The sequence below is a fragment of the Octopus bimaculoides genome, chromosome 10 (genome assembly GCF_001194135.2).
Source record: "Octopus bimaculoides isolate UCB-OBI-ISO-001 chromosome 10, ASM119413v2, whole genome shotgun sequence".
Classification (NCBI taxonomy): domain Eukaryota; kingdom Metazoa; phylum Mollusca; class Cephalopoda; order Octopoda; family Octopodidae; genus Octopus; species Octopus bimaculoides.
In genome coordinates this window covers 1,536,789-1,550,303 of record NC_068990.1, presented here as the reverse complement: position 1 = coordinate 1,550,303, position 13,515 = coordinate 1,536,789, and the positions used below count along the sequence as shown (strand labels likewise).

The 13,515-nt window shown below is 36.6% G+C and overlaps 1 protein-coding gene across 1 annotated transcript in view; it reads right to left on the bottom strand.

The window, feature by feature from the left end:
* Window positions 1–13,515, bottom strand: part of LOC106867322 (cilia- and flagella-associated protein 65) — a 720,747-nt gene that overhangs the window by 683,288 nt on the left and 23,944 nt on the right. The window contains exons 4-5 of the mRNA XM_052971190.1: window positions 13,136–13,204; window positions 10,488–10,565 (exon numbers count right to left, since the gene is read on the bottom strand). Of these exons, the coding sequence (XP_052827150.1) occupies window positions 10,488–10,565; window positions 13,136–13,204 (147 nt within the window). The remainder of the gene's footprint in view (window positions 1–10,487; window positions 10,566–13,135; window positions 13,205–13,515) is intronic.

The window sequence follows — 13,515 nt, the reverse complement described above, 5'->3', positions numbered from 1 at the left end:
ACAGCTGCTGCTGCTGCTGATGATGATGATGATGGTGATGGTGGTGATGGTGGTGGTGGTGGTGGTGGTGGTAGTGGTGGTGATGCTGCTGCTAGTGGTGGTAGTGGTGGTGGTGCTGGTGCTGGTGCTGGTGATGGTGGTGCTGGTGCAGCAGCAGCTGATGATGATGATGATGCAAGGAAGTTTGAGCTAGTGTCAGCATATTTACTTAAAGCAGTTTGCATAAAGTAATCTAATCTTAACCGATTCCAGCCACATTCCTAGACGGTCAGATTAAATGCTCAAGCCATATTCCAGATATAGCAATCCAAAACTGGATTGGCCAATACGAATAAGGAAAGGTCACCAGTGCAGAATGGAGCAGTTCATAAATGTTTTTCTTACAGTTTGCTCTGTTCTAGGTCTTGTTTTCCATATTACCCCCACCCCCACCCCCACTCTGTCTTTTGACCCACCAAGAGACTTGCCACACCCAACCACTTCCAAATAAAAAGACAGAGGTGCAAATTGTTTACTACCAATGAAATACTGCAACATTTAGAAGATTCTGATGAAGATCAATAGGAATTTGATTAATTCTTTCATTACCACATTTCTCTTGAAATCAGAATGCATTTGTTTTAATTAATTTACAAAATAATAAAACGTTTATTAGAATAAATTTTGTCAGTTTAAAGGTGGTGTTTCGAACATAAATTAACATGAATTTTTGGTGGAGGTTTTTAATTTAGATCAGTGTTCAAATTCTTCTGTCAGATTGTGACATCAGGTTTGTATAAGATAGTACTTTGGTTCTGTGGTAGCTTGAGAAGACTGTATAGGTATAGGTTGAAAAGAATGAGTGAAAGGATGGATCCTTGTGGCACTCAACTGATAACATTTAGATAACATTTACATGTTATCTACAGGAAAACAAAAGTAGATTTCACAGTAGAGAGAATAAAACATACTCAGACTGCAACACTAGATCATAAGCAATTAACTCCTACATGTTGAAGTGTGCTGCATGGTCCTTGTCTAAATGGAAGTACTTGATATTTGAAGCAATAGATCTGGGGATCAAACCTAGATGTTTAGTTGACTACCTAGTGGTATAAATCAATTACAAATATGTCATTACTGCTTCTCACAGAAGTAGACCTATACTAAGCTGTAATACTCCTTTAAAGCTATGTAGTACATACCATCAAAGGTTAAGTTCCATAGCCATGAACATGACAGCAACTAAAATAAGATATGTTTGAACACCTAAACTTATAGTAAATTATATGACAGCCTTTCATCTTCGTTCTGAGCATCTTTTAAAAATCAATACTGTTTTATATATTGTAGATATTTCTGACATTGATATTTAGAGTGGTGGATTGGCAGAAACATTAGAGCATAAGACAAATAGCTTGTAGAATGAAGTTGTGGCCAAGTTCAAGTCTCACTTCCATTAGTAATGACTTTTGTCTTTTGTAGGGTACAGCAGACAGTAAAATAAGTACCAATCACATACTGGGAAATTGATATAATCAACTATAAGCATCTCTTCAGTGTATAAAGTGTTATTCCTTTGCTAGAAATCAACGTATTGTGAGTATAGTCATCTGCATTAGTTACACTCCTGAAAATCTTGCTGTAATGCTGGGCTCTAGAATGCATAGCATATTTTCCTCATTGATCATCATCATCATCATTGTTTAACGTCCGCTTTCCATGCTAGCATGGGTTGGATGAATGATGTCCACATTAAATGAGTATATACGTCAAAGAAGAATGGAACTCAAAGTAATGGTAAGATTTTTATGAATGTAGCTCTTCAGTAATATGGGGGATGTCTGCATTTATTTTATTGAACCTAAAGTGATGGAAAACAAGGTCATTTGATGGCAAAAACTGGATTCAAAACAAAAAGGTAATAAAGTATCTCTCCTGCTCTTCTACTATTTCCTTATTACAAATGGAATACATAACTATACGAAAATGAAAAAGATGATTACTGCAGATTATGACTGAGATTTGAGATTATTGGTACAGATATTTTGGCTCCAGTTTTTTAATTTATTTTATTTAAAGCTATATTAAAATTTTTCAACCAAAACTGAATTAGGAAATTTCAGCTAGCCATCTGGTTCGCCAGTCCCCAGTCAATTCGTCCAACCCATGCTACCATGGAAAGCGGATGTTAAATGATGATGATGATGATTATTATAACTAAAATACATTATGTTAACCCACATACATAATTCTTCAACATACAGCTGGTTTGTTTTTGCTTTGTATTCTTTGTTGTTGATTTTGTTTTTGTTTTTTATATACTAGGTAGAGGTAGAGCAATGTAGACATCAGGGTTGGCAGGCATGTTGCAAGGCAATTGAAGTGGGATGCCAGGGGTTTGTAAGGCATTCTTCCTGTAATGCATTCTGTCTGAGACTGAGGTGCTGGTGCAGCAAAGAGGAAAGCCTTAAATTCCATTACTGGAGCTGCAACAAAGGCCACAAGTGGCTTTGAATAAAACGGGCAGACCAAGGGTTTGCTGCTACAGAGTCAACTTGGTGAGAGAGTATGATGTTGAATAATCCCAAACCCCAAGACTCCAGAACCATCACTGATGGTACAGCTCAGAGTCTCCATGAGATATATCTTGAAGCAACTGAAAAATGCATCTTACAACAAACTAAAATACATTTTGTCAGCTGACATACATAATTTTGCTGCATAAGCCAGGGTTTTCCTTCATTTTGTCATTTTTCATATTACCTGTAGATAAAACTGTGATATTCAGTAAATTTCACTGAAATGGACTCAATGAAACTGAATTTTGTTTTAATTAAACATCTGTAATTTGTTATCTCATAAATTTCAACTTTTGATGCTTTTACTCCCAAATCAACCTCAGTCATTTATGAATTGTCACTAGAATTAAAACGAGTTATTTCTTTTAAATTATAAGTGAAATATAAAATGCTGTACCATGTATTTTATTTCCACGTCAGCATTTCTTTTGATGTTTCCATTTCTAATAAACCAAAAGGCTATAATATTCCAACATGTTTCATTGAAATTTTTGTCATTAAAACTGAATTGGGTAAATTTCTGCTACATTATATAAGATTTTGCAAGAATATCTATTCTTTCAGTGATTCTTTTGATTATTTCATTCTCAATGAGTAAATCTGCCACATTCTTGACAAATCATTGAAGTTTTGTAATAGAAATTTCAATTGAACAATTTCTTTTTATAAGCAAAATATTAAATGTTATCCCATTAATGCTATCTGCACTCTTTTTGATTATTAAACTCCCAGAGAGATTCAAGATGCTCCCTTGAAATGTTGTTAAAACTGAATAGAGCAAGTTCTTTCACATTACATGTAAAATATTAAATGTATTTTTATGATTGATTCTGCATTTCTTTCAGTTATTTAACTCCCAGTAAGGCAAGCTTCTATATTAAAGTTATTTCATTCAAATCCTGTCCTTCAAATTGATTTCAGCAATTTCTTTTATATCATAAGAAAATTACAAAACCATATATCTATGATATTTAAAATCTTTTTAAACAACATTAAAAATTCATGCTTATAAAACACCTTATTTTCATAATGCAGCTCCATTTAAATATATAATCTAAAATAAATATTAAGATACACAGAAGTTCCACTTGAGTTTTAACTTCAAGAAAATTCTATACAGGTTATTGAAGAAAATTTATTTCAAGATATTATATTTATTGGAATGAATTGTCATCTTAAAATTCACCATCAGTATCATCGTCCTCCCCATCATCAACATTATAATTATTAATCTATATCGCCATTATCCTTATATGGGCAAGTACCATATTTCTCAGCACACTTGATACATATCAATTTAGTATAAAGCATCGACTTGTAGTGCAAACATTCAAACATCACCATTATCTCTCCAAACCCTGCTGCATTTCACATGGAATTTTTAGTCATCCAAAGTCACTTTGGTGTATAAGTCATCCAAAGTCATTTTGCTGTACAAGTCCTTTAACTGTTTCAGGACTTGTAAATCAAATTGCTAGTCCAGGGTGATGGATTACAGAATTGTTAGAGCATCAGAATGAGATGCCTTGTGATCTTTGTTCCACTTCCTTGTATACTGAGTTCTTGGTTGGTAGATGATATAAAGGTATACTTTCTTTTTTTTTTTTATTGTTGACAGTAAATTTTGGTCTGAAAAATCCAGCTTGTATGCCAGAGAATACAATATGACTTGGCAGTATGTAACATGTTTACCTAATTGTTTTAGGTACCTATATAGCCATGAGCAGCCATATACACCCTCTCAACCCCATTATCCTTGATCCCACAGAATATCCAGGCTGTAACTGCTGGAAGGAGAAAGGGTCACCTTAACACCTGGCTGGTGATCATTACAGTAATTTAGTTCATCATCAACATCATCATCATTTAATATCCATTTTCCATGCTGGCATGGCATTGACGATTTGACAAGAGTTGGCAAGGAGGAGAGCTGCACCAAGCTCTCCAATTGTCTGTTTTGGTTTGGTTTCTGCAGCTGGATACCTTGTTGTCAGCTGGGCATGCTATGTCTATGATCCAGCATAGTTTGTTTTCTTTCTCATTTAAGACTATGTCCGGCTTCCTATTCTCTATCTCATGGTCGCACTGAATCATAAAATCCCATAGGATCTTTGCATTTCTATTTTTGACAATGCCTTCAGGTTTGTGGTCTTACCAATTTTTCACTCTTTCAAGTCCATACTTGCTGCAAAGTGTCCAATGGACAAGCCTGGCTATATTGTTGTGGAATCTCTTATACTCCTTCTGGGCTAGTGGCGTACATTGGCTGGTAATATGCCATACGGTTTCACCGTTTTGTCCACAGATTCTGCACTTGTCACTTTCTGATGTGTTGTCTATTCTGTATTTTATGTAGTTTGTTCTTAGTGCTTGCTCTAGGGCTGCTATTATTATTATTATTATTATTATTATTATTATTATTATTATTATTATTATTATTATTATTATTGTTGTTGTTGTTGTTGTATAATGAAACTGTACGCCCCTCCGGTTAAAAAGTGGTAGTAACCAGCCATTTTAAAAAGGCTAACAGCTGGTCAATGGTAGAACGTTGAGAAGAGAAGGTCGAGATTACTTGTAGACTGTGCTGATAGTCATGCCTGTGCTAATACAGTAATTATACTGTGATGCTGATTGGACGTTAAAACAACCCAGCCTTTTGAGGATAATAACACTGCATGAGTGCAGGCCGAACAGTGCCAAACAGAACCATTCTATTGACGACTTCAAAATATAACAATATCTGTCAGAGCAACAACCATCGTCAAGAGACAGATACGACAGTGGCAAAAGACTGCCTTACAACAGTGGCAAAAGACTGCCTTACAACAGTGGCAAAAGACTGCCTTACAACAGTGGCAATGAGAGAAAACAAATTTATGCAAAGTGGAAGAAAAAATATTCACACAGAGAGTTTAAACTAATTCACGTGGAATATTAAACATCTCAACAAAAAAGAAAGAAACAAATATATTGTTGTGTAAACTTAGGAAAATCATAAAATATGGAAGACTTGTTAGCTGGGATAGTTGAGTTGCAAAACCAGCAACAACAACAACTCAAGGAACAACGAGAACAACAACAAGGATTGCAGCAGCAAATATTACAACTAATGAAGTTGATAATCAATCTGGAGAATACCTGACCATGTATCAAATTCCATAAGTGGATTCAAATATGACCTGAAGAAGGAGTAACTTTTGAGGCTTCCTTTCAAAGATTTCAACAAATGTTTGAATAAGAAGTAACTTCATATTGTCAAAAAAAAGCATCCAGCATAAATTTTCATCGACACATTTGACATTTTGTGCAAAGTGTTTAGTGAAAAGAGCTCACTGTTTAATACTAGATGGAAATGTTCAAGCATATAAAAGAGTGAAGATGAAAACTTCACTACTTACACAGGCAGGGTGAACAAAGAATGTGAGAAATTTAGGGGAACAAATGGGTAATTTAGGCTTACCCCAGATTCTTTCATGTGTTTGTACAAGGATTAACAGATAAAAAGGATGCAGAAATCCGAATGGATATTCTATCAAAACTGGATTTGTCACTGCAGAAACTGTCAGAAGAGTGTGACAGAATATTAAAATTAAGGTATGACTTGGAAGAAATTCACCAGAAAGAGTGTTTCCACGTAAGACCAGTGCAACATCATTACAAGAAGTCAAAACCACATGTACAAGGAAAAGGAAGAACACTGAATTTCTAAAAGTAGACCCTAAGAAGAAATGATATTGAGTATATATAAAAAAAAAAAAAACAGGAGGTGGGGTGAATAAAAGAAATTGGTTGTTAATAAAAAAAAAATTAAAAGGGGAGATGTTGTATAGGGAAACTACACCCCTCCTGGTAAAAAATGGTAGTAACCAGCCATTATAAACAGACCAGTAGCCGGTCGACAGAAGAAAGTACAGAAGGTCAAGAATACATGTAGACTGTGTTGATAGTTGTGGATAATAACTTTGTATGACCGGGGGGGGGGGGGTCATGCAGTGCCAGATAGAAACATTCTATCCACGACTTCTGAATATAACAATATCTGTCAAAACAACCATCATCAAAAGATAGATACAACAGTGGCAAAAGACCGCTTTACAACAATGATCATCATCATCATCATTATGAGGACACATGGCCTAGTGGTGAGGATGTTTGACTGTGAGACCATGGTTTCAATTCCTAGACTGGGGTCTGCATTGTGTTCTTGAGCAAAACACTTCATCTACACTTCAATACCTGACATGTAGTAGTACACAGTGCACCTGTTCAGACAACATCGATTTGATGGAGAGAGTGAGCTAATGTGCAGCACGAACATCTGATCACAATAAACAAATCATTTGTACAGGTCGTTCAGCAAAAGCTGAATATTCATTCATTGTCTTCGATGGGAGAAACCATTGTTATTATTATTATTATTATTAGTTATTATTATCATTATTATTATTATTATTATTATTATTATTATTCATATACACACAACAGATTAGACTGTTGGAAAAGAAAAATTCCTAACAACAGGTACAACAAATAACCTTAGATGCCAAGAACCCTTCTAAATATCCTAGCTGTCCCTAATAACACTGTTTTATGCCGATTTCAAATCTTTAGCTCCTAAAGCACCTATAACTAATGAGATACATTTTACCAGCACTTTTCATAGTCTCTGTAATTCAATGACTAGGTTCTGGTAATTTGCTATTATTATTATTATTATTAACCAATAATTATTCCACTCGTATTCTTTTATACATGCTCATAATTGTTTCTTTTTATATTTGGATTATAATTCTTTTTGGAGGTATGATATCATCCAATACAATTCAGATATCTACCAGAAAACATTTGTTTTAGATTTTCTTTTAATCCTCTTTCTTGGCCTTTAAGATTCATATCTTGTAGTTTGCATTATTTTCCCTGATATTCTAAAATAAGGAAGAAAAAAAAAAAATGATGGCTTCAACCAGTTTGATTACAAATCATTTTCTCTTATTTCCTGTATCCCATTTTTAAAAATCTTTTCTTTTTTTTTTTTCATTCTATGTTCTAGAAACTGACAGAGTTTCAATTATAAGAAAACTTTCTGCTCCACTTACTTTATGCAAAATCTGCTTTTGGTTACGTTCATAAAATATACAATTTCCTCTCTCTACACAACTACTGTATCATTGTCGTCATCATTGTCATCATCATCATCACCATTGCCAGTGCTGCCACTGCCATTGTCATCATCATTGTCATCGTCATCATCACCATCATTTAATGTCTGTCTTCCAAAGCTGGCATCGGCTGGGCAGTTTGACAGGGACTGGCAAGCCAGAGGATTGCACCAAGCTCCACTGGCTGTGTTGGCATAGTGTTTACAGCTGGATGCCCTTCCTAATGCCAACCACTATACAGAGTAGACAGGATGCTTTTACATATATTACACATACTTGATTTTTATATAATGTCTTTTAGAGAGTGTTTTAGGCATGACAGTGTGGTTAAGATTTCCCACTTTACAACCACATGGTTTTAGGTTCAGTCCCACTGCACGGTACCTTGGCAAGTGTTTTCCATTATAGCTGAAGGGTTACTCAATACTTTTTGTAGAATACATACCTATTATTCTTTAACGAGAATAATGTTGACAGTGATTTCAAAGTTTTGGCCTGCTTAGCCTTCATCAGACTTTATCAATGAAAGTTAAGTAGGCTGAAACTTTGAAGTCACTATCAAGGAGCACCAAACATTCCATGTGAGACACAGCAGGATTTGTGTAGTATTGCACATTTGACGTATGATATAATGGGATAATAAATATCGTTCTCACAATTGTTCTACTCAAGATACACAATACTTGTAATTACAATCGACAATATGCAACTCTCAGCTTACACAGCTCACCGACTCTCTTCACACTCTCTGCTCATGTCCATTTATATTGTGGCACAGTCCATTAGGAGCCAACCAAATAAGGGTGTTCTACTTCCACACAACAATTTGGAAATATCATGACAATAAGACATAAGCTAAGTAAAATTCCAGTCTTCCACACGTACAGGTTTGTCCTTTCAGATGCCGGAGCCACTTAAAAAGTACCCGTGCCAGTGCTGCGTAAATGCACCCATGCCAATGGCATGTAAAAAGCACCCAGTATACTCTGTTAAGTGGTTGGCACTCGGAGGGGCATCCAGCCATAGAAACCATGCCTCAATAGACAGCTAGAGTCTGGACAGCTCTCTGCTAGCCAGCTCCATGTCAAATCGTCCAACCCATGCCAGCATGGTAAGTGGACGTTAAACAATGATGATTTTGATGACGATGACAGCAATGCTTGAATGTTTACACTACATGTTTACACTACATGTTTACACTAGATACTACATAGACTTGTATACCAGAAAATACACTGAGAATGTGATGGGCCAGAACAAATACCACAAAGCATTTTATCCTATATTTTCATAAATCTGCCAATTCCTCAGTTCTTCATTGAATTCTGCAGTAAACATTCAGACCAAGCCTTCATTCTTAAGTAAATCTTATTTCAGAGCTGCTGCAGAAAGTTAATGGATACTAAGCTTTCTCATCTACTAAAATGACAAAAAAATAAAAATACCTCTGGCATGTGAAATACTGTCATTAGAGTTTGGTAGAAGTGTTAGGGTATCTGGAAAAGTGCCTTCTGAAATTTCATCAGGTTTTTTATATTCTGAGTTCAAATCCCACCTAGGTCAACTTAGCCTTTTATTCCTTTCAGGGTTGATAAAATAAAGTACCAGTTGATTTAAACACCTAACCCCATCACTAATCAAATTTTCTTGCCGTTCCCTAAAATGATTCCAAATTTTGGCACAAAACCAGCAAATTTTGGGGGATTTAAATTGATTACATCTTCCTCCAACAAGCACTTTATTTTATGTCCCTGAAAGTATGAAAGATAAATTTAACCATGATGGAATTTGAACTCAGAATATAAAGACAAATGAAATGCCACTTAGCATTTTGCCCCGTGGGCTAAGAATTCTGCCAGCTTACCACCTTAAGGACATTCACCGAATTAAAAACAATTATCATTCATTATTTTTATTACTATTCCTGCCAAAATTAGCTTTGTTTTTCATCCTTTCGGGGCTGATAAAATAAAGCACAGATCAAGCAATGAAATCAGTGTCCTTCTTCCCTGCCCACCGGCCTCTTAGGATTAGCTGCCCCATGAGAACAATAGAGAGGATCTCTCATAGAATCTGCTTCCTCCAAGACAACCGTTTCTTCTTGATCACAAGAGAAAGAATGTGGTCTCTGAGGCTCTTTCAGACCAAGGCACATCACCACCATCAACACTACCCCCCCCACTCTTCTCCGCCCTTCTCCTCTTCCTCATTCTCCTCCTCCTGCTCTTCCCCCTCTTCTTGATCATCATAATCACCACCACCACAACCACAACCATCACCATTATCAAAGTCATCATAATTATCAGTACCACCACCACCACTATCATCATTATCATTGTCATTGCTGCTGCTGTTGTAACCATTAGTGACAGCAGCAGCAGCAACGATGACGATGACAGCAATGGCTATAGTGATGATGCTGATGATGATGATGATGATGATGATGATGATCTTACTACTGTTCTGACAAGAAAGTAGCAGCTTTTGTACAGCACAACCTGACTAAAAACCTCATCACTGTAAAATACACACACACAAGCACATACACACACATAGATACACATAGACTCATACACACAGACACACATACACACATGCACATAGATACACATACATAGACAACATGCGCACACATACATATACACACATGCACACACATGCACACGTACACACAGACTGAGATTTTACAGTGTTACTATGTTTGTATTGGATTTCTGCATGAACAGGATTATCATAGAATATCTTGGGAAATCCTGTTACAAACCTTGGCTGTATACTCTTCTGTTTTAGGATTACTGTTGAAGAACATTTCCATTGGATCTTTGGTTTCTGCCAACGGATACTGAAATATGGAAAAATGAAAATATTAGAAACTATTAACTTATCACATGACACATGCAAATTCACACACACATACATATGCACATGCACAAACACACATATTTGCATATACATATATATACATGTATACACGTACAAAATTCAATAACTGAACAAGCCAACGAAGGAGCCACTAAGTGGTCGTTTGTACTGCAAGAAATAGCAACCAAATTATCTCAGATACCATGCTTCTAGCTTAGAAAGAAGATACTTTGAAGAATGCTGCCGTGTGATACAGAATGGTGATGGCTGGAATTCATCTTTGATCTTAGGTACCCTCGACTGAAATTGACCTGGGGTTAAATAACAGGAACAACAAAAGCAAAAAATCAGTAACTGTACAGAGCTTACTGTCAACGTCTTTGTGGTTCCCACCTTCGGTTACGGTAGCAACATTAGCATAGCTAGAGTGTGTTCCGCCCAGGGTAGGGGGCCTTCAGTTTGCCACCCCTGGGCCCCAACAAAAATAAGTACTGTCTACAGCAGACCCAAAAGTGGTGCTGCCCTCATAAAAGAGCCACCCAGGGATAGACCATCCCTTCCACCCCCTCTAGCTGAGCTAGAGGGGGGCAGCAGCAGCAGCAACGACCATGTCAGCATCACCATCATCATCAGCACCTGCATTGTAATCACAATTCACAATGCTAGAATCAATATAGCAAACATCCAGGGCAATCTTAGCAGCATTATAGGCTCCCCTCCCCTTCCGCCGCCCGGCCAAATCACTGCACTGAACCCTATATGCTATAGTTTTTTTTTTTTTGACAGCAACCCACAGCATATACAGATCAGATATTAGCCCCTAAACATGTAGGGCCCCTGGGAAAATTGCCCAGTGTGCCCATGCGTCAAGATGGCACTGCAAACACACTCGTTATTACAAGCCTTATCACCAACATCATCATCATCATCATCACCATCAGTATTCCTAGTTCCATTATGAACATCACCATCCTCCTACCCATCATTGTCATCATCACAGAACATGAGAATTTCTGCAGCTAACTAAGATCCACTACAAGATCATTCAGCTTGGTGGCACAGTCTGGATGGGTGTGTCTGTTTTATATCACATGAGACCACCACTTCCCCCCACCACCTTCAGATCTTGTAATTGCATGAGTTCAATTTATGTTAAGATCCGTAATTACCAGATGATTAAATTTTTTGGTATTGAAACCCAGCCTTATCTGACCCAAATATTCTACCTGCTTTATGCTCAAACCAGCCAGATCCAGCCTCTCACACCTACTCTACAATGTCATTCTAGGTGAAAAAAAAATGCAGTTACATCATCAAAATCTCAAAACTACAAGATAATACCTGATAAATTCAAAACACTGCAAATAAATATTCTTATTTCCTTATTGCCTACAAGGGGCTAAACATAGAAGGGACAAACAAGGACAGACAAAGGAATTAAGTCGACCCCGAATGGATGAAAGGTAAAGTTGACCTCAGTGGAATTTGAACTCAGAATGTAGCGGAAGACGAAATACCACTAAGCATTTCGCCTGGCGTGCTAACGATTCTGCCAGTTCGCTATCTTTTATGAATATGTGAATAAATATTCTTTTCTACTCTAGGCACAAGGCCCGAAATTTTGGGGGAGGAGGCCAGTCAATTAGATCGACCCCAGTATGCAACTGGTACTTAATTTCATCCAAAAAGATGAAAGACAAAGTCATCCTCAGCAGAATTTGAACTCAGAATGTAAAAAGAGACGAAATACTGCTAAGCATTTCGCCTGGCGTGCTAACGTTTCTGCCTGCTTGCCGCCTTACTATGAATAAATATTGCTTTTGATAGAGCAGTCAGAATGCTAAAGGATCAAGCTGTTTGACTGCTGACCAAAATTATTACATTCTTGCCAATGTAGTTGTTTAGACGCAGGTTAGCCAAGACCGAGTTGGGTCACTCCACCCATGACTACCATGCTTTTTGCAAACTGTGTGTCCAGGGGTAACTTTATCCAAATGGCCATATCTCCTTTAAAATGCTGGCATATAATTTGCATGACATATGAGTGTTATTTCTGGTAGGGAAAACGACCATGTTCAGGGCCCCACTTATTGACTCCAAGTACACACAATGTAGTTCTATTTACCAACCTTCTTAGCTACTTATACAATCCCCACTTATCAGTGTAGCCATAAGCAACATTAATAAAGTAAAGTTCCCATGTCCCCCAGCTTTTCTCTTTTTGCTTTTTTTCCCCACTTTTTAAAATTATTTTATTACATTTGTTAGCTTAATGCTTCTTTTTTTTGCTGCATTTATATTTTATGTTTTATTTTTGTTAACTATACATTTTACTTAATTTTCTCAACCGCATTCTGTTTGTATTTGTGCTGTTGATCTATCGTCTTGACAGCGATCTGCAACCTTAGCCTAACCTACATGTAATGCTGGTGAAGAATGAAAAATATTCAAAACTTATGTAAATACATGTAAATCAGATGTAGAGTTGCAAAACTTAGAAAGAAAGACTAAAAACCATGTCAATGTCAAAAATTCCATAAATATTTAAACCTGTGGAGCAGTGATTTTTCCGGAAGCATCAATTTCTGTGACATGTCTTTCAACCAGTTCATTTAGTTGCTGGAATATAAAAATAAAGAAAAAGCAATACGTTTACATATGCTTTAAAGTGAAGAGGTATTGCTAGCTGCTGTATGTGATGATGTTGTTTAGCTTCAGGTCAGCCATGATTTGGCAGACCTCTGATCACACCCCTCCACTCCATCTTCTTTTAGATGTAGCATATCTTTGACTACAGTAACCAATGTGTCTTTGTGGCTATCCAGTATTGTACAATTCAACTATCCATAGGTCTCATCATTAAAAGAACAAAAAAGTGGTGGTAATGAGAAATGTTTTGTATGTATGGCAGAGAAATATGTTTTATATAT